A 26,793-nucleotide genomic window follows, 5' to 3' on the forward strand; every position below is an offset into this window, starting at 1 on the left:
TCTGGTGGTTCCTGGAAAACAAAAAGTTCAGATGAGCTCTGTGCAGGAGGCTGAATCCCAAGAATGGCTTGGGAAAAAGAGAGGTCAGCTCCAACAGAAAACCAGAACACAAGGATATGACTGAATTTATATGTAGAAATCTGCACTGTACGTACAGCTAATTTAGTTTTCTGTGTGGAGAATAAACAGCTATCTAAAAAAGGGCTAGAAAAGGTTTGCATGTGACTCTTCTCTCAGCAGGGGCAAAAGGTAAATGACCTACAAGGAACCACAAGTACAATTAAGATCCTTCCCTGTTTATTTGCCTCAGAAGTAACTGCTAGCAAGCTGCAGGCTTTTTTTTTTTCATGTGCAAAAATGATCAGTGATGTGTTAACACTTCAAATTTGGGATGCACTACTACAACCAGTGTGCCAGGACCAGCAATGACCTGAGCAATAGCTTCTGAAGATCAATTCTTACCTTAAGACATCTTACCTTAAGCATCCAGAAATGCAGATACTCAAAAATCATTTCTGGCTTAGAGTCTGCTCTGGAAAGAAGGAATGTATCCTCCATCTGGAATTTAGCAGGGGGATATGAATCCCTGGCCACAGTGAAGAGCAGTTTATTTAAAATGTGCAAACAGAAAGCAATAGCTTCCACGCTATTATCAACCACTAGAGCTTGTTTCCTCTCCAGGCTGACTCTTACTTACTCCAGTTGTCAGCAGACCGTGCTTTACTAGTTCCAGTGGACAGCAATTACCAAACCTGCAGATCCCTTTCTTCTTCTTATGGGGACCCAGAAAAAACAGATGACAAAGAGGAACCAGGTGAGGAAGCAACTTGTTTCTTTGTTCTCCTGAGATGAGAAAATAATGCAAGGAGAACAGGAAAAGAAATATTTTTAGAAATAAAAAGGAAAGAGAAGGGAAAATGGAAATTAAAATGTCGGGAAGAGGGTTATCAGTGAGGGAAGAAATGTGCAAAAGATGCATGTGTAAAAAGCTGGTGAAAGATTACTGAGCATAAAAAGAGGCCACATGCTGGAAGAGTTCCTGGCAACTTCTTATCTGGGTCTTCTAAGCTGTGCCTGTGGCTCTGTGTGAGCACCATGCTGATGTAAATAACAGTTATCAAAAAAATACAGGAGCACTCAGACCTCTAATCCTTCAATAAAGTCATGTGGGAGCTTAAAACTAATTAAGGCTTCTCTCTAAGCTTTAAATCTAGTCTATGTGTAGTATAATATCCTGAAGATATTCCCTGTAGAATCCAATGAGAATTTCAGATAAGCAAGTAAGAAACTACTCCACAAACCTGTTTCACACATTGAAAACAAGCTTGGTTTTTACTGGGCATCAGGAATCCCATAATTTGAGGAATTCGAGAATAAAATCCAATTTGTTTATTACAGGTACATACCTATCCTATATCACACTTTAAGGACAGCATCAAAACACACTATAAGGTTGCTATTACTGGACCCATCACACAAAACTTATAGTTATAAATTAGTTAAAGTGTAACAAACAAATCTCAAGTAATTGCCTCTATAAGTACAACAAGCAAGCCAATACAGAGTCATACAGAAAGCAGGAGATATTTTATTCCTTTATGAGGAGCACTCAGGACTGAATGTTCCACAAAGGAAGGTGAAAGAGCTCCCAAGATAGATAAACTTGGTAAATTTGACACAGGTAAGGACGTTCCCCATATAGTCCTTCAAAGGACCTCTTCTAACATAAAGAGAGGTTTTTGCTTTCAGTTATACTATGAAACAAAAGTCTATACAGCGAAATTAACCCTTTAAGGAGAAGATAAGAGAGTACAAGGGGTTATTAATATCTGTTAATCACATCTCAGTCCATCTTTAAGGTGCACAAAGTAAATAGAAGAAACAAAGTATAAACTTTGCTATATCCGACTGCTAGAGCTCATTGATCCTTGTCTGCACATCCCAAATGAAAAATAGGGCCAACACATCATATTGTAGCTATTTTATAGCAATTCTGGTATACAGGGAATGGTAAATTCTGATTTTCACATTACATGTCAAAAATAGGCCTAAAGTATATTCTGAGAAACAGTGTTTGCAAATTAAAAGAAAAACATTAATTGTTTTCTATCATTTAAATACAGTACTTATAATAAAATAGAGCGAGAGCAAAGAGTATGGCCACCAGACTTGTTTTTAAATCTAATTTAAACTCATTAACTGCAGCAGAACTTGTGATGATGGCCACAGATTAGCTTTCTTTTCTATCTTTGAAAAGCAACAGCTTTTGGAAAGAGCTGGACTAGATGTGAAAACTCTGGCCTTGTTTATTCAGCATTATAGTGTGTTTCTGAATCTTTATGTCCCTGATGACAGAGGTGCTTTTCTATCTATGCTCTTTGTATTCAGTTTGTGCACACTGGAATTATATGCACTTTTTTTTTTTTAACTGCACAGGCTGATGTCCCTCTTGCATTACCTCATGAAAAAAGAAGAGGACAATTAGGCTACTGAAATTAAATAAACAAAAAAACCCCTTAAGGCCACACAAGCTTACATAATAGAAAAACTTGATAATTTCTTTCTTCATGTTATTTTCATGTTACATTTTTTCAGGGGCATATGTAGAAAGACCTGCAGATTTATAGGGAGAGTTTGACCTCATTATTTCCATTTTTCTTTGTCTCTAATTGTGGCTCATTTTTGCCTGTTACCTTAATCCAAAAAAGCCCACTCAGATACTTGACAGGAGCTTTTCTCCCCTTCAATCTTCTTTCTGGATTTGAAATACTAAATTCATTTTTACATATGTATGAATATCTGTGTATAAATGTATGTATATGCGCATTATAAACATATATATAAATTTTTGTATATAAATGGAGATCTCTGCTCTCCTAAACATCAGTGAGAGAGGAGGTATAAAGATGAAATTGTCCATGTGAGTTACTATTGTTAATCTCTGAATACTTCAGAGTTTTTAAGGTGGATTTAGTGAATGTACATTAACTTTAATTACTTTCCTGACATAGAAAGTGGTGTAGTTTCTAATAACACCATGCAGAGGGGGGTCAAAAGAGGGAGGATTTAAGTGTAAACATAAAAGTTTGTTTGGAAAAAAGAACAACTCTATGAAGTGGATAGATAATACCATTTCCTAAAAACCATGCCACAGGAACAATAAACTACTCAAACTACAAAATATTTATTTAAATTAGGAGCCTGGATAACAGCTAGACAAAACTAAGAAACTTTCAGGTTTTTACACGTAGAGAGTACCCAAAGACTATCAGTAATTTAAGTCTTCATCTGCTGTAAGATAGGGTGGAAAGTAAAGCTAAGTTAGAAAATGAGAAGTTCAGGATCATGGAACGAAATGGTGAAGAAATTACAGACCATGGCTAACAAAAACAAGGTGGTTGTACAACCTTGTACAACAAGGTTGATCAGTTGTACAGAATATCTGTTTAAAATGGAAATGGGCAAGAAGCAACACTTCTGAACAAGTCCATGCCATCTCCTGAGATAAAATCCCTGGGAACAGAAAATCACAAAAGGGAGTCACAAGGTTTTTTTCTCTCTATTTATCACATCAGGAGCCTCTCATTCAGGAAAATTGTCCTGAATTTACAATGTTAAATATGATCAGAGGTAATGAAATCTAATGAGATAATTACGCAGTCCTGGTGACATTTGGAACCTTTTAGATGTTGGTGATTTTTACTAACTGATGGTTATTACAATCCTGTTTGATGTTTAAAAATGGGAGCCCATCAAATTTTTTTCACAAATGTTGCTGATTCGTGTTGTGAGTGGAAGTGGCTTTGTCCTGATTTGGCTCTCAGAATTCAGTATATCATTGGTATCTCTGAGGTGTTTTCGGACTACAAGAGCTGTCAGTCAGAATCCAGCCTCCAGCCACCATCACTTACTGTGAAGAACTCAAAAGGAAGGCCATGTACAAGTTGCCATTTTTTAACTGGCTTTCAAGAAGGTTATGCAGGTAGTAAAAAATCTCCTTGGAGTAAAAATAAGACCATTAAATTCCGAGAGTTGGCATGGAAACCAGTGAAGCTTAGATGATAAGAAAATATATACACCTTTAAATAAAAATTAAGCTGAATAGCAAAAAAAAGTATCAATTAGCAAGAAACAAGAGATTATTCAAGAAAAAAATAAGTCCTTCAGCAATCAGAAATCTGGTTTTAGTGACACCAGTAAAGAGTGGTCTAACCTACAGAGGCAAAATCTCAAATAAAACCAAGAAAGATTAAATAATACTTGAAGAAGAAACAGTTAAATATATAAAAATAAATAAGAATTTTAAAGTATAGAAATAGTCTACAAGGTAGCTGGTTAGTTTGCAGATCTTAGAACACAAAGCACCATTAAGAAACACATGTTGCAAAAACCTGCACAATTTACCTGCATAAGATCATATTACATAAATGTATCTCAGAGAAGTTTTCCCCCAGATTATCAAAATAATGATAGTGATTAAGACACCAGCAGAGAAGATGTCTGAACAAACTGCTAAGCAGGGACAAGTGTCTAAGACTAGCTTGTCTTCAGACAAGACTTCCAAGGGAATTCAGAAATCAAATAAGATAGCCACTAAAATGTGTGCAAATTATTATGAAAATAATCTTTACCAGACTAGAAGACATCTGATGTTATACCTACCACTACAGAGAGGCTGCTGGGATCCTAAGCAAAACAAATCTACAAACCTTCAGAACAAAAAAACCTAACTGGAAAAATAAAAATTGAAGACTAGAACATGTAGAAGATTATGTTATGTCAGGTCTAATCACAAGGGATTCCACCTGAAAAACTGTGCCTCTGTCATCTGCTATTTGCACAGTTGTAGCACTTGGGAACTGCACCATTTTCTTCCCTGGGCTCCAGCAGCAGACAGAGCATATACGAAAGCTGCAGTCACTATAAATCTGCAGACTAAGCATCAACAGTTCACAGGTGAACACGGTAGGAGGAGGAAAACAAAAACATTTGAGATGAATGCAGGAAGTACTGATCATAACATACCAACTGAAATTATTTATCTAATATAGGAACAGGTCTGAGAGAGTACACTGGCACAGAACAGATCTGCAGGGGGGATTCTTTAACAGAAGAAGAAAAAAGAAGAAAATACATGGCTACTCCTTGAAAAATGGGGCAAAAAACAAATATGCAAAAAGAATTGATATGACTTACAGAGCAGGTGAACAGATGCATGGGCAAAGAATTGGTTTTCATAGGGTGTAGGAAAAGGATTGAGCAGAAGATATGGGTGAATAGTTAAGTAACAACAAGCTTTACATAAATGTCACATCAAAATACAAAAATATGTAGTGTAAAACTTGACTGAATTGTGTTTCAGTCCAGAATGCCTACTATTATGTAAATAACAGATCATTCTTTCTGTCTTTTGCAGATTGTTTTGCTGGAACTGCAGTTTATCATAATTCCTGCAAGTACTCAGTGCCTAAGACCCACCACCAATATTTTCCCTGCACTTATTTTTATCAGGTAGGGCAACCTCTATGGAGTTGTTCAAAACAAATTTTATCGCATGTTTGATGGGCCCTCTGCCTTGACTATTAAAGCAATGCACAAAATATTTTTAAGGAACCTGAGAGGAAACAGAGTGTTAGAATTGGAAATAACACCCAAGGATCATTTTAATAATGCCCACAGCAGGACAGGATTGCTGCTGATACCTGGCTAAACAAACATGGAAATATTATCAGGGATGTTTGCTATACATCCATGTCAACAGCACTGAATATGCAAGAAAAATATCTCCACCCTCAGCCTGCTCGTTGCTGCTCCCTACCCCAATTCCCTCACCATTGGTGGCAAAATAGCAGGCACCTCATCCTGTGAAAACATTTAGACACATGGGACAGGAGTAGGCATATGCCTCGGATCATGGCCAGGGACCCAGGCAGAGACACTTGCAACCCATGAGGGCACAGGATGGCAGAAAGGAAGGTGTGCACAGGTTTTGGAGTACTTCAGTAAGAGGCTCTTGGCCTCCAGCTAAGCCTACTGACTTTTCGTGTGTATTCTGCTACAGGAGGCACATTGAGCTGTCTAAAGGTAGTTACTGCATCAGAGCCGTGACAGGGAAAAGGCATTATCTGGGTCATTGGGTCTAGCACTGTGACAAAAACTACGTCTACCACTGAAAAATGAATCTGTGGTTTGCTCTGGTCACGCTCTGTGCTGCAGAGGCCTCGGGCTGACTCACATTGCCAGTGTTTGGGGCCACTGTAATGCCAGCTCCCAGTCACCACAGAGCTCCCACTCAGCAACAGGAGAGGGGACAGTCACCTGGAAAGTCACCTGGGACAAAGTTTATGTAGGACTGAAGTATGGCATGCACCTGCATGGATAAAACCAGGTTGAAGTGACACTGTACCAGTGTCTTGTTTATAGAACTGTAAAAGGACAGTGATCATGCAGATGGCATTAGTATGTCTGTTGGGAATTCTGTGTTAGTGGGGAAGGAATGAGCCAACCCATACATGAAGAGTTAACTACCCCCGTGAAAGGGAGATCTTCCAGAAAGGCTGGGGCAGCAGAAATCCCGGTAGAAAGGTTGGGCATGAAACACACACCTCAATGGGCTTCAGAAGAAAACTTTTATCACCCAGCATTATGGAAGTTCACATGTTTATTCAAGTTTATGCCATCGCTTACAGGAAAGAAAAACCTATTATTGTGTTTCCAGCTTATCACATGAAAGGTTACATACGTCAGCTAACTTTATGTCCCCGTCTGGGACCATTAATTCAACTGATTAATCGAAGTCTAATTTCTTAAACTGAATCTGATGGAAGCTGATAGCACGCACTTCGAAAGGCTGGTTTTTCCCGGAGCTCAGGGGCACTGCTGGGCGGGATGCCGGGGATCCCTCAGCACCGCCTGGAGCCCGCTGGACCGGGAGGACAGGCAGCTGTCCCGGCAGGGACACGGCAGGAAGCGGAAAGGAACGCGGCCGTTCGCGGAGCCGCCGTAGCTGGGCCGGGCCATGTGCCCCCTCGGTGCCCGGGGTGGCTGGTACCGGTTAGTACACCCATGGGCATTCAGCAGCCCCGCACTGTGGGGGCTCCGGGATAGCGCCCGCCCACAAGCCCTGCGAGTCCGCCCGATCCGGCTCGGGAGCGGCGCGGGGCACGCCGGGAGTTGTAGTTCCCGTGGGCCAAACGTTCGCGCCGCAGCACCGAGCATGGCCGAGGGGCGGCGGACCTCGCCAATGGCGGGGGTGCTCCGCGAGCTCGCCGAGCACCCGGCCGCCCTCCCCTGCCTGGCGGGGGAGAAGTGCCACGATCTGGTGCACTGGGAAGAAACGCTCGTACTCCGCGTTCTGGTGCCTTTGTTCTCCACTCTGGGTGGGGGACTGGGGCACTATCTTTTGAGGCCCCCCCGCCGCGCAGATGGCACGCTCCGGCGGCGGCGGGCGCCCCCCCAGCCGGCCCGGCGCCTCCATGGCCGGTCCTGCTCAGTGCGGGCGCTGCGCGCGCCCGCCCTCCTCGCCCTTAGAAGCGCCCCCGCCATTGGCTGCGGCCGGGCGCCCTTGCCAATCAGGAAGCGGCTCTCATGGAGGAAGGGAATAAATACAAGATGGCTGCTCATATAAAACCAGGCATTGGGCTTCGCCCCGGCGATGGGGGAATCGAGGCTTTAACCGGCGCTCCGAGGGTCCCACGTCGCTCCCGCCCGCGCTGCCGCCGCCCCGCCGGGGGGAGCGACACTACAGCCGCCGCCGGCCACTGCCGCGCTCAGCCGCTGCCCGCGGATCGCCGGCGGGGCCGAGGCCGGGTGCGGCGCCCCGGAGGCCCCAGCGAGGCCCTGCGCCCTCCGCCCCGGCAGCGCCCCGGCCCCCGTGCCCGCCGTCCCGCCGCCCGCCGCCAGCCAGGCCCGGCCCCGGGCGGCCATGGCCGTTTCCAGGTCGGTGGGAGTTGGGAGGGATGGGGGGAGGAGGCCCGCCGGGGGCGGCCTGGAGCTCCCGGCCCTCGGTGCGGCCTGGCGTCGGGGGTGCGGCGGGAGGAGGGGGGCCTGCTTTCCACCCCCTTTCGCCTCGGGAGCGCGCGGAGCCGGGGCCGCCCCGCTGGGCTCGGGGGGTGGCTGCGTGCTCCGGCGCCTGGATGTGCTGCCTGGCCTGGGGTGACTCCTGTGCCCCCCCTCCCTTCCCCGGGCCGCAGGGTCTCTGCCTGGGGCGTCCCGGGCTTCCTCCTGCATTGGACACCTTTTTTTTGGCCAGTCCTTCGCAGGGTGGTTAAACTGCTAGGAAATAGGCGATTACGATATTGAGTCTCAAAAACTGGCAAGAAACCGTTTTTGCCTTTCAGAGCCCTTAGTTGTAAAGTAACCAAAATAAAATAGACTTTCATGGAGAAAAGTGATTAGTGTGCTCTGGCTCCGCCTCAAGATGTTGGGCAGTATCTTCTTACACACATGTGCTCTGGGGCGTGCCAGCGTTTAAAGCATTCACAGATACAGAGATATGTCTTAACAGAGCTGTTTTATAAAAAATGCTGAGCACAAATTCCTGCCTTTTTTCTTTTTTTTTTTTGTGTGTGTGTATGTGAAATGGGCGCGTTAAGCTTCCTAACAGGATAGTTGAAAGGAAACTATAAATCCAAATTAAGCTTGTGATAGATTAGCTCCAAGTCACGTGTTGGTAGTATCTCTGTACTTCCAAAGTGCTATCACAAAAGTAAATTCTGTTTCTGAAGCTGCTTGTGAATAAGTTTACAATTCTGTGTGCACATTTACAATGGAAATCCATTCTTCGTCAAAATTTGTGGCAGCACTACACCTTTTAAGACTTCTAGTGGCAGGTGTTTTATTTTGAGCATTACAGTTTCTACAAAGTATCCCTTTGTTTTAGTCTACTCTTATTTTTTAATCAACTTGTTACACACTTGTTGGGATTTTTTTTCTCCCTCCCTCCCACCCCCCTCAGATCTGTCCATAAGAATGTGGAAATAGTAAGGACTGCTGTTATAAGACTACTGTGTATGTTAATGTCATCATGTAAAATAGAGTAGTATTTCAATTACATTGGGACTGGTCAGTCTGCTTAAATAACTTTACTAATGTACATATGATATGGGGGCTAAATAGAATATCAAATGCAGCTTTTCAGGTATATGCTGAGGCTGTATCTGTTGGAAAGGCTGATTTCTGTTTCAGTTACCGAAAGGTTGCTTTAGTGGAAAGCAGCAGTGCTCTGTGCAAAGATGTAGTTAGCACCTGTTCAGGAACTCAAAGGACAATTCTGATTTAGATTTGGCTCAGTGTGGAGCACTAAAGAAGTTGGTGTTAATAATAGTGTGATATTGCTTCAGAGTACAGTTTTAAAATCCAGATATTATACAAGTTGAACATAAAGTATAGAACTTCAGTAAAGGTGCTGTAATACTGGTGAGTTGGTATAGAATTGTTTCACTTTCACAGAAGTACACATTTTGGAGTGCTGTAACATCTTGATGATTCCTGGTGAACACCACTGTTTCTATAATTGTAAGAAGTGCTAATGTGTAGATTTGCCTTTGTGCGTGGTTTTAATAGATACAGCAAAGCCCGTCTGTGTCCCTTTGAAGCTACACTGCACCTCCTGATAAATGGACCTTTCTGCAGCGGGACCATGGGAACACTGATACAGTATCACTGCTGCTTTTGTAAATAAAAGAAATTGTCTTCACCTTTTACTTCAGAACATTGAACTTCAAAGGTCCTTTCCTTTCAGACTACACATAATTGTGTACTTATGTGTATATAGCAATGTAACTATATTTCTGTAAAGGGTGTAGGTGGTCCAGCTTCTTTACCAATTCCATTTACTTGTAGAGATCTGCACTTTTGCTCTAGGTAGTTAGTTACTTTTTTTTGATGGACCAACATAATACTTCATTGTTGATGACTAACTGTGCAAGTTTGGAGAGTGAGGAAGAAGCTGATTCAATTTCATTAGGGGTAGTTCTATTTTGGAGCTATATTTTAAAAATAAGATCTTTTTGGAGGTGGGGGTTACAATGGATAGTTTTACATTGACAAAACAGTAAATTATCAGGTGGTTGTTTTCCCAGAAAAGTTTAGTTTCTGCTTTTTGGCCACTTGAAAACTTTCTTCAAAACCCAAGTCTGTTCAAGGAGATCTAAGCAAACATAGGGAATGCTTTGAAATGCCTCGAAATTAGATTGAGAATCAATTGTGTAATTAGTTGTAACCTGTTGACAGAAAAGTCTCATATTTCATTCTGCATTGTTTGATCACATTCTGCTGTTACGTGGACTGAAGATCTGCTTCTGTTTAAAATAGACCCAAAAGCAGAACCATAGATACTTCATGCCACAAGATGTTGCAGAATAGTTACATTGTATATGTCTATCTTTTTGGTAATTTTATGCTGAAAAGACTAATGAGTGCTATCCTTCAGGAGTAGGGATAGATGGGTAGGAAGGTTGATGTTCCTTCTGTGAAGGTGCAAGCTAATTTGGTAGGCCTTAGCTTCTGTTTCCAGTCTTAAAAGTATAGATGAAGTGGTATTCATGTTTGCATAGCTAATAAAAAAAAAATTTCTTGATAGTGGAACAGAGGAAGTGAAAAGTTTTGCTTCAGCTTCATTCCTACAAAGTACATGGTCCAAAGGAACAATTGTAGTGGCTCACTAGTGATCTTTTTAAGATATTTAAGTTGAAAAAGTAATACTGCCAAGAAAACAACAGTTCTCACAGAGTACTCAGGATGATTTGGTCTGTGTAAATTTACTACTGCTTTCTAGAGATTTCAGTATTTTCATTTGTGTGAATTTGTGTATAAATGGTAATATGTAGATTAGGAACCTAGTTTTAAACAAAGAGTAATGTCAGAAGGCTGTGAGACTAAAGCTCCTGGAACTAAGCAGGCCTCATGTATTGCTCTCAGCTTTTGAAGTGTAGGGCTGTGACTTCACAAGAACAAATGACTGCACGGGCTGCCATCATTACTTATGTAATATTTCAAATTAAATACTGCATCAGAAATATCTTTTATGTGCCCTGTGTATCTTTTAGAAATACTTTTCTAGTGTTATCACAAGCTTTCTCTATAACTAATTCAGTTTTTAGCTTCTTTGGAAGCTATTACTTTAGGCTGTTCTTGCATGAAAAGCACGAGTTAAACTGAGCAAGTATGTATTCAGTGCTACTTAGAGGCCTGTGCCTAAAGCACCAGACAGATGCTGTATAACCAATGTGGTTACAGGAGTTCAGAGTCAAAAGAGGGGGAAAATAGTGTAACTTTTCTGTTGTTGGTAGAGATTAACTTGAGGACCAGAACAGTCGAGTGCCTTTGACTGTGTTGCCGTTTGTGGGAGGGAGCGCTGACAGTCATGGGAAGGGAGGAAGCAGAAGTAGCATGTGCAGTGCTGCCCAGACGAGATAGAGCCTGAAGTTTCTCAGACACTCTTTTCTAACGAACTGAAGTGAGAGTTGAAAGTCAGGATTGCACATTAAGAATGCCAACCTGCTCCAGCAGATGGAACTTTATTCTCACCGAGGAACTTATCAATACACTTTTTCTATTAGTATGTCTTGACAGCTGTTTCAATTTCCTGTTCTTTCTCGTAGTGTTTGTAATGTAATTGGCCATGTGTTGGGGTGCATTGTTAGTTGTAGATACATATGTAGTAGTTTACAAGTAAAACTGGTACAGCCCAATGCTGTAGATCATATATGGAATATGCAATCCATATGGAATTAATTATACTAATTTTAGCATTTGGTTGGCTTCCATATGCAACATATAACACTGTGACCCAGTGTGGTCATGGAACTCTTGCTTTATTCTGGATGTTCCTTCAGCTGCTGTGTAGGAAACAAGGTTTCTCCATTCTCCTCAATCCCGCCTTCGTGGCTATAACTTACCTATAAGAAATAAAATCACAATCCATCCTTTATGTATATCATTGCACTTCTGGTTTTTGTTCTGAATTCTGATCAGTGTTTTTTCTCTTGCTGGCTGATTGTGTATTTGAAAGTTGATTATCAACAGTTCATGTGTGTTTTAGTAGGGGCTTGAGTGTTTAGGGCTGTGACGCTGACCAAGCTGGGATTTGACCAAATGATGAAGTGACAGCACGGGAGTGTCAGGTCAACAAGAAAAGCTCAGGCATCTCCATTAGAACTAAGGTTGAATTTCACAGTGACTGTCAACCCTAGACAAGTCTAAATTTTAATTTAGGGATGTTTTCTATTTTTGTACTAAGAAATAGTGCCTGTGAGGAAGCTTCTGGGTGTTGAAATACAATTTCAACAACAAACTCCTCGGAGTATTCCCTTGCCTTCTGATGGGTACTAGCTAGCAGTTTTTCAAAGAGCTCTAGGCAGAGTGTTCCAGGGATGACACCACTGAGGATTTCTTGTACAGTCACACATTTTAATGGGTTGGAGGATACACTGGAGTAGTTACACAGTATTCTGTATCAGTTGGCCTTTACTACCAGAGATTGCTCTCTGGACAGTTACACATGGTGGTGCACACAGATGTGAAGTCCAAACAGATCACTTCATTGGCAGCAGTGATCAGTTTGCTGTCCCTTTTAAGCCTCAACTGATTGAAAGCAACACATTAGAATTTCGGTCATTTGGAGTCCTGTGGGGACCCAGTCCAGTCGGAATACTTACACTGGGCCAGTTGGGATCTTTATACAATTCAGCTGCACACATCTTCTTTTGCCACCATTTTGAAGACAACTGTTCATAACTGTAGCTTGACCTGGTCACTGATTATCCAGCTCTAGCTTTCTAATGCCTCTGTCGCTGAAGGGCTTTCAAATCCATATCATCCAGTTTCCACAGGAATGACTTAAGGTTCACTTTAAATAGTATGACAACTGTCCCTTCAGGTGGAGATCAGCCCTCTGTTTGGGGTGATACTTTTGGCAGCAAAGAACTGCAGATTAGCTTGAAGAACAGAACAAGTCACTTGTTGCAGCACTTGCCGACTGTGCCTGGGTTTGGGTCATGTCTAGCTTGGTTTAATGCTGAACATGTGAAACTGGGGACTAGAAGATGGCATCACTGTGGTACCTGGAGGGTGCCACTAAGTTAGTTTTAGTGGCTCTTTTGTTAGTGAAGTGTCTCAAATGCTACTGGATGCCTGTTCTTAAGCACTTGCATTGATGTCTTTGTGTCAGAAACATTTTCAATCAAATGTCAGTGTAACAGCTCCTAAGGTGTTTCTTAGAAGAAAAATACTTAATTTGAGTGTAATGCTGATTGTAAGAACTTTAATTGCTGCTTCCAGTTGTGTCTTGATGATACACTTCATCAGGGACTAGAAAATCTCAAATTTCTGAAGTGAGAGGAAGAGTTTATTTACCCTTTTGAGTAAGGTAGTGCTTGGTAATGAGCTCATAGGGCGTGAGTTTGCATCGGGGTTGTGTATGGTTGCTGTCCTTCAGGTGAGATGTAGTCGATGAGGGATAAGCAGATGGCAGAATGATTATCTAAACCATTGCTTATGAGTTAAAAGTGAAGGACTTATTAAAAAAAGTGAAGGACTGATCACAGCAGTTAAAGTCCAGGAAAAGTAGTTCTAGAGATGTATTTAATTTTTAGCATTTGTTGGTATTGAGATTTTTTGTAACAATTCATATATCTTCCTTTTTAATCTTTTTTTCCTCAAAGCACTCTCTGTATTTCTGTTTGTTTCTGTCTTCCATAGGCTTAGAACAATTTTTCTGACAGACTGCATTGAAATATTTCATAAAGTAATTAAAAATGTTATCTGTATTTTAGAGCATCGCACTCTTACCACACTGCTTCACAGTTCTATGTTATATTTGTGAATGATGTGAGCCACGTGGTGCCTGCTTACAGCACTGTCTGTGATGAGAGGCAGGAACCACATGCCATTAGAGAACTTAGTTCTTTTTGGCTTTAGTAACTAGTTTAGAGACTGTTAGTTTGTCCTGAGAATGATAACCTTGTCAGAACTTACAAAACTTCTTTCCAAACTGCAGATACTCAAAAATAATTTGTTTAGGATCTTTAAGTTGGTTTTTTTTTTTTTAATTCTTAATGAAACTCAGAATGAAAGCTTTAATTTAAAAAAACCCCAAAAACTAGCACTACTGATCAGTGGCAACTTTTGCAGTGCTACCCTTCCAACTCAAGCAGAATTCAGGCTCTGCCATACTCTGCTGCAGCAACACCAACACTTACTTGGAGCTATTAAGGTTTTTAAATTATCAACAGTTTGGGAAGTCTACATCAGGGGAGTCTGGGGGAGAGAAAGAAAGAATGATTAGCATGACCAGGAGTACTGTTAGTCAGATGTTGTTAGCTAGTTCTCTGTCTATTTATCTTGCTGGGTTAAATGCTGAAGCTTTCCTGTTTGTGAATATATATATATGTGTGTGTGTGTGTGTGAGACAACTGAAAGATTTTTTTGGTTTAATTTGCGTTTGTAAGTTAAGTGTATTGCAAATTAAAATCACAAATTACAAACCAAGCATACTGCAGGTTGAAAAAAAAACCCAAAACAACAAACTATATTTTGTAGGTAACAGAACTTCAAAAAGTTGTGGGTTTTAGGAGTGAAGATGTAGTGTTGTAACTAGGTTTGGAATTGGAGTTTTTGAGGGTAGGCCAACTTAGTGGTTTCTTCCTGTTTTGACACATGACGAATTCTTGCTGAGGAAGTGGTCAAAGTTGCACATTCGGCTTGACTTTGAGATGAAAAAAGATAATTTAATAGTTAAAGGAGTGGGTGGTGCTAAATGGCAAACATGAATATGGAACACTGAAGTTTCACAGAGGGATGAAGAATGAAAGAGGTGAGAACAAGGAAGTTAGAGTAAGCAGTGATGCCTCTGAAAGCTACCATATTTTGTATTGAATAATACTGACTGCTGCAAATCAGGTTAGGCTATTACTGTCAGAAATACTAAAGAAAAAATACTGATAAATAACTAGATACCAGTATGTTTCTCATGACTAGTCCACTGTCAGCAATTTGGAAGAGTGTGAAGCTCTTTCCTCCTTAACTGTCTAATCACATAAAACTGCTGGGTTAGATATATTTGGGGCTTAATTTTTGTGACTTTGAAACAATTTACTAACTAGTAAATCATAGCAATTGAAACTATTAATCTGCAGAAATTGAAATGAGCTCACCTATTCTATTAGCAGGAAGATGATTATTTCTAAGCTGACAAATATCAGAAATGTGTCTAAAAAATTAAAATTATTTGAAATGCTTTTGAGTTAGAATTTTTTTAAATCTAATGAATATTTAACCTAATACCTCTAGTTGTGAGAGCATGAAGAAGGGTTGCTTGGGGTACCAGATGAAGCTGATCTAGGTGAGCGTCATTGCTGGGTGAAGTCCAATTTCATATTGTTGCAATGTTTGGAGGAGTATTTCTATTATTAAGGAGCAATTCTGATCACACTCCGTGGACAGATTCTAGATCCATACTCAGTAATAACTTGTTATTGCCCAGGGGATAAACTCAGCACTCCTTAGACCTCTAACTGACCCAGTGGTCATGAAGGAAATAATGAACATTTGTAACTTCAGTCATAGATTTGAATATCTAGATAGTTTTTTGCATGGTAACTGTGTCAAAACAGAGACTTTTATTTCTCATTCAGTAACTCTAAACAAGAAATAAGCAAACTGTTCTAAAAATAGATGATTGGGGTCTTTCACTAAATACAGAGTTACTGTGAAAACAGATCTACTGGTTAAACCCCTGTATTTCATGGGAAGGACAGAGGCATCAGATTATTTCAAAGCTGTTAATACAATAAGAGGTCAGTTTTATATATTCCAGGTAATTAGGGAGAAAATATGTGAAAAATAAAATTTTTTATTGTGGAAAAGCAGAGTCTGATGTTATAGATCACAAGTTATGATGTCAAAAAAAGTGATAATGAACAATAGCAGCAGTTGAACCCTCTGCTTTTTCTATCAGACAGAATTTGTTGTTGATCACTTACAACATAACAGCATTTATGTTTCAAGATTGAAATGTTTTGTCACAGAACGAAGACAGGAACAATTAATTTTTTTTCCTTATAATTGCAGATTTTTTAAAGTAACATTTCTGACAATTTCTATTAACTTTTTTTGCTTGCCAATGTAAATGTGCTTTTAAAGCAACTATGCTTACTATTAGAAAAATAGTACATTATTCACCCTGCCAACTGACAGTCTTCAGGCAAACTTCTCTTCTTTTTGAGTTACATAAAGTGAAAAATGTGGGGGAATATTAATAGAAATGGGCACTGAACTATGGATAGTGTAACATTTTCAGTTTTTGTCACTCTTATTTAGGCTTGATCGTCTCTTTATTTTACTGGACACCGGTACAACACCAGTAACAAGAAAAGCAGCTGCACAGCAACTTGGAGAAGTAGTGAAACTGCATCCTCATGAACTGAATAATCTCTTATCTAAAGTAAGCATCTTTTTTTTTTTTCCCCCCCCTAGTATTTAATGGTGAGAATAAAACTAATTTAAAGGTGTGGGTTCTGTGGGAAGAACAAAAAGCATGGTAGTCTTGTGTTCTCCAAAAGTAGGAGACTGAAGAAAACTAGGGGTCTTCTTCTGTTAAACCTGCTGTTTTATCAGCTTTAGAAATTATTACAAAGTGAGGTTTCACTTTGCATTCTGTAATGATATAATTCTGTATATCTGTAATCTGTAAATTCAGATTTTCCTCTATAAAGGAAAGCTCTTCTGCCTTAAAAGATTTCTGCTCTTGCCTTTACAGGTTATTACTTGTGTGATAAAGCATTAAAAATATAGGAGGCTGCATGTCTTTGAAAGGACTGGAAAGTGGAAAGAGATTTCCATTAGTTTGAGACTTCAATCTGGCCGAATCCAGTAAAATCACTAAAAATAGTCTGTATCTGACTGCTGGATAAGGCTCAGTGATCTCAGTTCTGTTCTTATTGAACAGGTGCTCTCACCACAATTGATGATATCAGAGTGGCCAAGTAACTGAGAATATCAAACTACTTTCAGAGAAAGAAATAGTTTTTCCAGATTTGTGACATAGTGATAAATTAGTTTAGAAGACTGTATATTGCTTCAAGTGACCCATGTTGTCTCTCTCTTCTTGGGTTAAATGACTTCAAAGTTTTAAGGTCTGTTAATCTCTTTTGAACGTTTCCTTTTAGAAAACAATAAAACAAATTAAAACCAAAAAATATATCGAGCCTTGTTCACTAGCTGGAGGAAATCAAGCTTGAGTTTGACTGATGGGAGTAAATATATTTTAAATTCTTAATGTCTGACTCTGCCAGGAGTTCTGCCAGGAAATGAGCACTATAGAGAAGGCTGCTGGCATTTCTTGGTCCTTTGTTGTTGTTGTTGTTTTGACTGCTGTCTTAATCCATAGCATTAAAAGTAAGTGTGTTTTAATAGAGCGTAACAGCTGATGGATTTTATGGAAGTACATTTTGAGCAAATATCTATTTACCTATTAATCTCTCCTTAAAGGTGTTAGTGTATTTAAGAAGTACGAACTGGGATACTCGTATTGCAGCTGGCCAGGCTGTTGAAGCAATAGTGAAAAATGTACCTGAGTGGAATCCAACTCCAAGATCAAAACAAGGTGCTCCTTAAACTAATTATGTATAACTCGTTGTTTATCTTATGCAAGCTGACTGCGATATGAGACTTTTCAATGCAACTTTATCATTCTGGTTTTTTATGAGCATAGACTTTTTTATATGGATGTAAGTGGGACTGTTAGTAAACCTCTTTGGCTTTAGATGTTCACTTTCAGTTGTGCCTGACCTTCGTTCTTTGAAGATTCCTATACTTGTGCTCTGTACCCTCATAAAGCTTTTATAAACAAAAGGAATAACTAGTAAAATGATGAAATGTTTAACCCATCAACTTTGTCACGATATTCTGCAGGAACTCTTTTCTTTGCTGTACCCTTGCTCAGAGCACCTTTCTGAGGGAGATGAAATGACAGCTTGCTCAATCTTGTTCTGTTTGTACTCGCTTTGCATCTGAAATTGTCACGTTAGGGATGTTAGTTTCTTTTATTGTCAGGTTTTGGACTTACTGTCAGTGATTTTGTCTAAACCCATTGGTACTGTCTGTGTTCACAGCTTTGTGGCACAGGTTCCAGAAATTCACTGACTGTTTAAATTGAAGACAGAGGAACACACACATACCCCCAAAGCAACGACAACAGAACTCTTATTTGTTTTGAGGTGATCTTGTATTTGTTTCATTTAGTGCCTCCTGGTTCTGCTGATATAGAATTTGACAAGCAGGTTCTGCATTTGCCTTAATCCACTGTCTTCATGATTTTTGTAAAGCATCATATTTGCTCTCCTCCAACAACTTCTCTTCACATTGAAGGGTTGCAGTCTCTTCAGTCTTTCCTCACCAGGCAGCTGCTTTGTCTTTTAAATATCTTCATTTGTCTTTGTGCTGTTTCTTTCTTGTGTTCTTTGAAATGCACAGAACTGCACACAGTCTACCTACATCTCTAGAATACTGGTACTTACACACAGTGACAAAATTGTGTGATTTGTCATGTCTTCGGTGTCCTTCCTGGTGATGCCCAGTACTTAGTTGGCTGTTCTGGCTTTGACTCCTCAATGAACTGGTGAATACAGAAAACTGTCAAAAGTCCCTACAAAATTTGTATTGCATGTTACCTGCCAATTCAGAATTCAGTGTTGTGTAGGTGTGCTTTAGGTTATTCATTTTGCACCTTATCTAGTTTTTTGCCCATTAGTCTGTTTTGAGAGTTTTCCTTGGATTTCCTAATGCTGTTGTGACTTTGGGCTATCCAAGAGCTTATTGTCATCTCTGTGCTTGGAGAAGAGTTTGTAATGAAATCTTTCCCATTGCTAAAGAGTGATAGAATTGGTTCTAAAACTGATCTCCAAAGGACTCCAAAGCTAGCTTAGATCTTTAACCCCCTTTCAGTTTGTAAAAGGATGTTTTCCCCAGTTCTGTGCTGACTTGGTTCCTTTGATTTATTTTTCTTCTGTGAAACCTCACCAAAAGCTTTTAAATGTCCACTGGATGCCCTCTATCTACTTGCTGGAGCTCTTTAAGGACATTGATAATCAAGTTAATAAAAGGTGTTTGAATTTTTTCAGGAGCCATTCTGACTCTTTCCCAGTAAATCATATTTTTTCCATATATTTTATAATTTAGTTATCTAAACGTAGAATAGTTTGGATTGGAAAGGATCTTAAAGATCATCTAGTTCCAGTCCCTGTACCACAGACAGGGACTTGACTATCAACCAAATATAGAAGTTGATTTCACTTGTCTAGTTGCAAGAATTACTTCTAGCATGTGTTTTGTACGTGGATATTGGGCAACCTGTAAGTCTTAGAGTACAGCACCTCTTTCAAATGTGTTGTCCAATTCTTGCATATCTGCCTATCAGATGACTGATGAAACTGAAAAGGTAATAATATGTGTTTGAGAAAAAGGTACCATTTAACAGGATTGACAGGCTATGCAGGCATTTGTTTCTTTTATTTCAGTTAAACTGTTTGTAGTAGTCAAACATGTTTCACAGTGTCTGGTTGCATTTAGGTTCTTCAGCTTGCAACAATCACTTCTCTTTTTGTATATGTGTAATGAAGTGTAGGCGATGTTTATTTTGTGTGATATTTTGTGCACTTTGACTCCTGCTGTAAATGAACAAACTTTCATAAATGAGATGAAACACAGCAAACTGAATGCTGTAATTCTTGTAGGCAACAACTGTATTTGTACTCCCAGTTGTAATTCAGGATGTGAGTGTGCTGGTTTAAGTGGGAATAGCCAAATCTATTTTGATACTAAGCTACATGTGACTAGGAGCCACAAAACATGCTAATGTTTGCATGTTGAGGAGAGGGAATATTTTGAAAGTGAATTCATAACCAGAAAATAAGAACTCCTTCTGAGGAACAGATATGTTCTGTATCAGTGTTGAACTGCACTGTACTTGAAGTTGGATTTGAGAAGAGCTCATGGTTGTCTTCAGCAGCCTTTGTTAGCTGACTTTTTCCCATACCTGTTAAGACTGCTCTCCAGCTTCCCTACCAGGGATGCTTGGCTGTCAGGAATATGCTGTAGGTGAGGTACTTGATAGAACTATGTGAGTCATATGCAGTTCAAACTGTAAATTGACTTTATGTGTACAGAGAAGGACTAGTGTTAATGTCAAAGATTTAAAAAAGCTAAATTTATCAAGGGAAAAACTTTTAAATTTTTTTTCTACTCAGGCACATTGAGTGACCTAAGACAAAGTCTGTCTCTGTGAAAAACGAGCTGTTGCACTTCATGAATCAAAATGCTGCATGTCTGATTCTTTTGGAGGAGAGAAATTATTTCTTGCTCTTGCTTAATCTTCTGCCAGAATTTTGAACAAAAATTTCATCATATTGTCCTTAATATTTTTATTTTCTACCTAGAACCGGGCTCAGAAAGTCCTATGGAAGATTCCTCTTCAACAGATCGGTTGCGTTTTGACAGATTTGATATCTGTCGGTTGCTAAAACATGGTGCATCTCTTCTTGGATCTGCTGGTGCAGAATTTGAAGTCCAAGATGATAAGTCAGGTATATCTTTATCTTTTACTTGCAGACAAGAGAACTTACTAATTTGCAAAAGTTTGTTGTGGCACTTTTATGAGTCTAACCATCCATGGATTCTCAGAATGCTCGGAAATAACAGAAGAAAATATTCCCCAGCATAAGTGGTTTGCATTACCTTTTTCAAGTTAAACAGGTTTTTTTGGGGGGTGTATTGTCTGTTTGTTTTCTCCCTTAACAGAATTATGATGTGTACAGGGTGAAGAGAGTGGAAACCTGAAACAGAGCAGAAAAAACAAGCTTCTTTATAGTTTCTGTAGACTTCATTAAGGCAGGCAGGAATTATCACCACTTTTTCTTCATTTAAACAGTGTTCCGAAATAGAGAAGTAGAATGCAGCTTATTTAAAAGCTCAAGTATAGAAAGATTGCATGAAAAATACTGTGACAAGACTGTTGAAGTTGGAAGGTCAAATACCAGTGCCTGTGTAATGTCTTTTGTTTCAAGTGACTTGTCTAATTTTTATGTAACTTTTTATTTGAGACTTGGTTTATATCAGTGTAATGACATTGAATTATTTTAATCTAAGCTACTTCTTTGCTATTACTGTCATTCCCTACTCTAATTCCAGTTCAGTGATGCTATAGATAAGGATCTGACTGCATAGCCCTGATTCCCTTGTTCTCTGTGTATTGAAGGGTTCTGTGCAGTGTACACTGAAGATCAGTAGCTCAGCAAGGAACAGAACCTATGGCTGCTGAAACTTGAGCAGTGTCCTCTCTCTTAAGCCTGGCTGCTGATTTATTGCTTGCCATCTTTTTTACTAGATTAATAAGGTGTTATACAAGGTTCCTCTCTTCTAATGAAACTCAATACTTTAGTCCATAGAAATCTGATATTTATCCCAGTGTCATATGATTGCACATAAATAACTTTAAGAATGAAAATAAATAAAAATATAATATAACAAAAAAAAGAAAATGAAACAAAGTTTAGTTGCTACTTTTTTTTAACTCGTGAGAAAATGCTTTCTCTTCTTTGTTTTGTAGCAGCTAAATGCTTTCTCTTCTTGGTTTTGTAGCAGCTTCTCTTTTCAAGTAAGATGATATGAATGGATGTAAAGTAACTTAAATAATCTTTAGAATTAGCAGTCTGGCAATTTTTCCTAAGCTGATTTTATGAAAGGAAAAATATTTTGTAGAGAATGGAAGCTGTTTGTAATTGCCTGTCAGCTAAATGCAATGTAACAAACCTATTGGTGTAGATATAATTAACTATTAATTACTGCTCAACTTGGTGTATACCCCAAAATTTTGCCAATATTCGTCATCTACTTGCAAGTTTATGTGCTAATATTTGACCGAAAAACCCCACAAGGTAGTCTCCTGACTGGTTCCTGTACTGTGCATGTGAAGAGTGAAGTCTGACAGCCCTACAAGTTACAAGTTTTGGTTTACTTGGAGGGTTTATTCTACTCAAGTGCTAAAATCTTCTATTTTTTTTTATGTAGACAGATACAGGTGGTCCCGAAGTCTAGGTGTTTAGTAACTAGTGTTGAAGCTTCACAACATTCTTGAGGTAGCTTCTGTTAGCTTCCACAATGAAACTTGCTTAACACAGAAGAAGATGGGAGCATAAGCATGATTTTCATAGGGTGCTGAAGCCTGTTTATAATCTTATCCTCAATCTACATTGCCATCAGAAGTTAGCTTGGGCAGAAGGAGATACCTGTGTCTAGTGCATTTTACAGGGAAGAATGTTTCTGCAGAAAATGGGTTCATATTCAACCTCAATATTCAGCTCAATACAGGGTATTGGATTAAATATCATTTGAGGGGTTTTATAGGTGGTTATTTCTTTGGTCTGTATTTCCCAACAGAAGATAAAAGTTTAAGAGGAAAAGAAACCTTTAAAATAAACCAAAACCAAACTAATCACCAACCCTGAAAACACAAACTGCCAAAAGTAACAGATCCCACAAGGATGCATGTGCTCAATAAAAAACTGATAGTTCTTGAATGAGTCTTTGCTTTTATTTTTTAGTGTGTTAACTTGTTCCTTTCAAAGTGCAATTTCTTGTCCAAGTCAAAACTTGTTGTTTTTTAGGTTTTTTTGGTTGTTGTTTTTTTTTAGTTGTTGGGGTTTTTTTGGTTGTTGTTGTGGTTTTTTGGTTGTTGTTGTGGTTTTTTGGTTGTTGTTGTGGTTTTTTGGTTGTTGTTGTGGTTTTTTGGTTGTTGTTGTGGTTTTTTGGTTGTTGTTGTGGTTTTTTTTGGTTGGCTTTTTTTTTTTGGTTGGCTTTTTTTTTTTGGTTGGCTTTTTTTGTTTTGGTTGGCTTTTTTTGTTTTGGTTGGCTTTTTTTGTTTTGGTTGGCTTTTTTGTTTTGGTTGGCTTTTTTTGTTTTGGTTGGCTTTTTTTGTTTTGGTTGGCTTTTTTTGTTTTGGTTGGCTTTTTTTGTTTTGGTTGGCTTTTTTTGTTTTGGTTGGCTTTTTTTGTTTTGGTTGGCTTTTTTGTTTTGGTTGGCTTTTTTGTTTTGGTTGGCTTTTTTTGTTTTGGTTGGCTTTTTTTGTTTTGGTTGGCTTTTTTTGTTTTGGTTGGCTTTTTTTGTTTTGGTTGGCTTTTTTTGTTTTGGTTGGCTTTTTTTGTTTTGGTTGGCTTTTTTTGTTTTGGTTGGCTTTTTTTGTTTTGGTTGGCTTTTTTTGTTTTGGTTGGCTTTTTTTGTTTTGGTATTTCTGTGGACCAATTATAATTCAATGAATTTCAGGGACAATATTTTCTGCTTGAAAATTGATCAGTTTAAGTAGTAGTATAGTTAGAGTAGGAGGTAAGGTCTTCTGGGTATCAGCGTGATGTGTTTTAAGAGACAATATTAGCCAAGTACAATTTAATTCTGTAAATTTTGGCTTATGTTGTATACATTGAGCAAGTTTTCAGTAATGCATCTGTTTGCAAACCCTGCACATCTTTCTCATAAAAACTTTTTTCCAGGTGAAATTGATCCTAAAGAGAGGATAGCGCGCCAGAGGAAACTGCTGCAAAAGAAACTTGGCTTGGATATGGGCGCTGCGATTGGAATGAATACTGAGGATCTGTTCAATGATGAAGATTTGGACTATTCCCCTTCTTCAGTTTTACTAGTAAACAAACAACCTGTAGGTAAAACCTTGGGCTCTTTGACTGCAAGGAATAATACAGTGGGTTGAACTTCTGTGGTTATAATATTTGTATTTTAAATATGGTTGACATCTAATATGGTATGCTTTGCCCTTCTGAATTCTTATGTCCCATAGTTGCCTGTTAGTATTATTTGATGTCAAACTGCCTCTCAGAGTTTGAAATGGAGGGTTGGGGAAGTTGAGACCAGTGTGGGTTTGAGAATTTTTCAGGACCTTCATTGAAAGAAGAATTGACAATGAATGACTTTTCTTTCAGACTCTTCAGGCTGCTGAGTTAATTGACTCAGAATTTCGAGCTGGTATGAGCAGTAGACAAAAGAATAAAGCCAAAAGAATGGCTAAGCTATTTGCAAAGCAAAGATCCAGAGATGCAGTGGAAGCTAATGAGAAGAGGTATAATAGTGAACTGGTTTGCTTTTATTTCAGTTAAGCTGGGATTGTGATTTGATTTATCTGTTGAGAAACTTCCTTCAGTCTTTGCATCTTAATCTTTTATGTGCAAATTGGGCTGATAGTAAAAAACCTGTGTGCAGCATTTGTTCCATATACTTTAAGGAGCTTCAGAGGCATCTTGATATAATGGGATGCTACAGCTGAAATCTGTGCTTTGTTATTAAATATGGCTTGAGAATAATGCATGAGAGTGGGGGTTTAAGATGATGTATCTTTAACTTTGTTATTGTTCAACTTTCTGATGTATGCTGTGTTCCTCACTAGTTTATAGTGGGATATTATTGAATCTACTGTGTTTATAAGCAGTGAACAAAATTCATGATCTTATTTAGGAATTACTGTGTTCCTTGGAAAAATCTGAGAAGGATTGTCAATTTGGGACAGCATTCTGCTGTCTCCTCACTGAATTTTTTTTTTTTTTCATGTAAACTTACGTATCTTGCATATTTCAGTGTTAAACCTCTTTGTTTTGTGTTCTTGCCACACCTTATTGGATCTGAAGACTTCAATTGTAGAAGTAATTACTTCCCCTAAAGCATACTTCCAGTTCATAAACTTATACTTATTCCTTCTCAGCAATGATAGCACCGATGGGGAACCAGAAGAAAAGAGAAAAAAAGTTGCAAATGTTGTCATCAACCAGCCTGCTACAGACTCAAAAACATTGGTAGAAAATGTTCAAGAAGAGGTATGATGTATTGTTCTGCTGTTAACAGGAATAACCATTCAGCTTTTTAGCAAAGTAATTTGAAGCAAAATTCCTTTATAGTCCCAAAGCCTTTAGTCATTTTAGCATTAAGAGAAATGGAATGAAGAATGTCATTGCCAGCTTACTTTTATAGATAATGAAGCAAGACAGTTTACAGCACTGAGGAAGAAAACACATTTAATCCACTGGTAGCAGTTTGTGACCCAAATGAATGTGAATAGGGTGGCTACAGGTGTCAGACCTGGGTATTAAACTGTAAAACTGTGCTAAACACTTAGATGGTAGGATTACAGTTAGCCACAAATAATTTGATCTAAATGTTCAGGTACACTTTATTTAATCTTTGCCTTACTTTAATTAGGCTTAATTTAGAATTAAGTTCTCTCTTTAACAGTTGATGATTTAAACAATTACATTAGTCTTAGAAAAACCTGCATTTGCTTCAATAGACTAAAAAGCTGACAATTTAAGAAATGCTAAACCAGAAAACAAACGGTACACAGAAGTTTATTTCAGACTTTATCTAGATTAGTCTGTATTCTCCAAAAGTAAGAAATTTCCAGACATAGTTTTGTAATTAAATTTTTATTTGGGAAAAAATGATTGGAAAATTAATTTGAAAGATGAATGATAACTGCAGGCTGAACAGCTGCTGATTGCCGGCTGCCTTTCAGTCGCTTTGTGTATGTGATGATGTGAACTTACTAATGGTAATATAATTTCATTTCCAAAGCCACGTCAGTTTCCTTGTAGGAAATTTTGGGATAGTGGATACGCTTCTGGTTTCCAAAAATGTGGAATGTGTTTTGAATAGGATACTGTTTATTACCAAATTAATTGACCCAATTTCATTATACAGTGTATTTGCAGAATGCGACTTGCCTATGATGTTCTTTAAAGGCAAAGTTTGTAAATTTAAAGGATCACTGGGGAGGATAAGAAACTTTGCCTAATTTTTTGCCTTAGCATGGTTCCTAAAGGGAGGACAAGTTCCAGAACATTAAAATCAATTACCATAGAGAAGAGTTTACACTACTAACAGAAACTGCATAAGCTTTTTAAGAGATCCAGTGCACTTAGCAAAGTCTGAGCTGTGAAAGAAGATTGTTTTTTCAATTCTGTCCAGTAATGAAGGAAAATACTTAAGCTTTTGGAGGTTTATATATGCCATTTAAATACATGAAGATCATAAGTGTTCATCTGGTTCCTTTCTCTTTTAATCTCATACTTAAGAATTTTTTTTATGCATTTAGGCAAACGAGTGGCCTCTGGAAAGCTTTTGTGAAGAGGTGTGCAATGACCTCTTCAACCCTTCTTGGGAGGTAAGACGTACATGCAGTATCTAAGGTGTAACTATGGATGAAAAAAAGGGGCTTCAAGAGAAGCGCAAAAATTGTATGTGTGGAACTTGGGTATTTTTCTAGATACGAAAAACTACATCAACTGTAAATACAGATAACATAGCCAGGACAAATTGGCTTTTAGTGAACTTAAAGGGGAATTGAGAACAGATGTATAACATATACTTGGGGGAAGTGGCAAAGATGTAAAATAGTCACTGTAAGTGAGAATTATGGGAGTACTGAAATTCAAGCAAAATAAAAGCACGTAAATCTATGGTTACAAAGATTAAGCAATTAGAAGAGACTTGGGTTCATCAAAAGAACAGTGTCATGTTTGTCTAATACTAAACCAGTACAAAAGGGAGAGGAATCAATCCTTTAGTAACTACCAAAACTGTATATTTTGTTGCTTAGACCACCTATATTCAAGATTCAAAACTGTTCTGCTCACTCTTTTATTCAGTCTTTATACAATTTTTCACTTTGTTAGAAATTTCAGGCAAAAGTGTGAAGTAGCTGGTAACAATCTTACTTCCTTGAGCAGAAGATAGAAATAACTG

The 26,793-nt window shown here is 38.7% G+C and overlaps 1 protein-coding gene across 2 annotated transcripts in view; it reads left to right on the forward strand.

The window, feature by feature from the left end:
• The first annotated feature begins 291 nt into the window (after positions 1 to 291).
• The window catches only part of BTAF1 (B-TFIID TATA-box binding protein associated factor 1), a 50,821-nt gene continuing 24,319 nt past the window's right edge, over positions 292 to 26,793 (forward strand). Inside the window, exons 1-9 of one of the 2 annotated variants that reach the window (XM_032694240.1) lie at positions 292 to 814; positions 5,417 to 5,511; positions 16,321 to 16,444; positions 17,491 to 17,605; positions 20,436 to 20,582; positions 23,541 to 23,704; positions 23,985 to 24,121; positions 24,758 to 24,869; positions 26,144 to 26,212. In XM_032694240.1, coding sequence (XP_032550131.1) covers positions 776 to 814; positions 5,417 to 5,511; positions 16,321 to 16,444; positions 17,491 to 17,605; positions 20,436 to 20,582; positions 23,541 to 23,704; positions 23,985 to 24,121; positions 24,758 to 24,869; positions 26,144 to 26,212 — 1,002 coding nt within the window. In that variant the 5' untranslated portion in view covers positions 292 to 775. Of the gene's footprint in view, positions 815 to 5,416; positions 5,512 to 7,760; positions 7,939 to 16,320; positions 16,445 to 17,490; positions 17,606 to 20,435; positions 20,583 to 23,540; positions 23,705 to 23,984; positions 24,122 to 24,757; positions 24,870 to 26,143; positions 26,213 to 26,793 lie in introns of those variants that run through there. The other variant, XM_032694241.1, reaches the window with a different exon arrangement.

This window comes from Chiroxiphia lanceolata, chromosome 8 (assembly GCF_009829145.1).
Source record: "Chiroxiphia lanceolata isolate bChiLan1 chromosome 8, bChiLan1.pri, whole genome shotgun sequence".
Classification (NCBI taxonomy): Eukaryota; Metazoa; Chordata; class Aves; order Passeriformes; family Pipridae; genus Chiroxiphia; species Chiroxiphia lanceolata.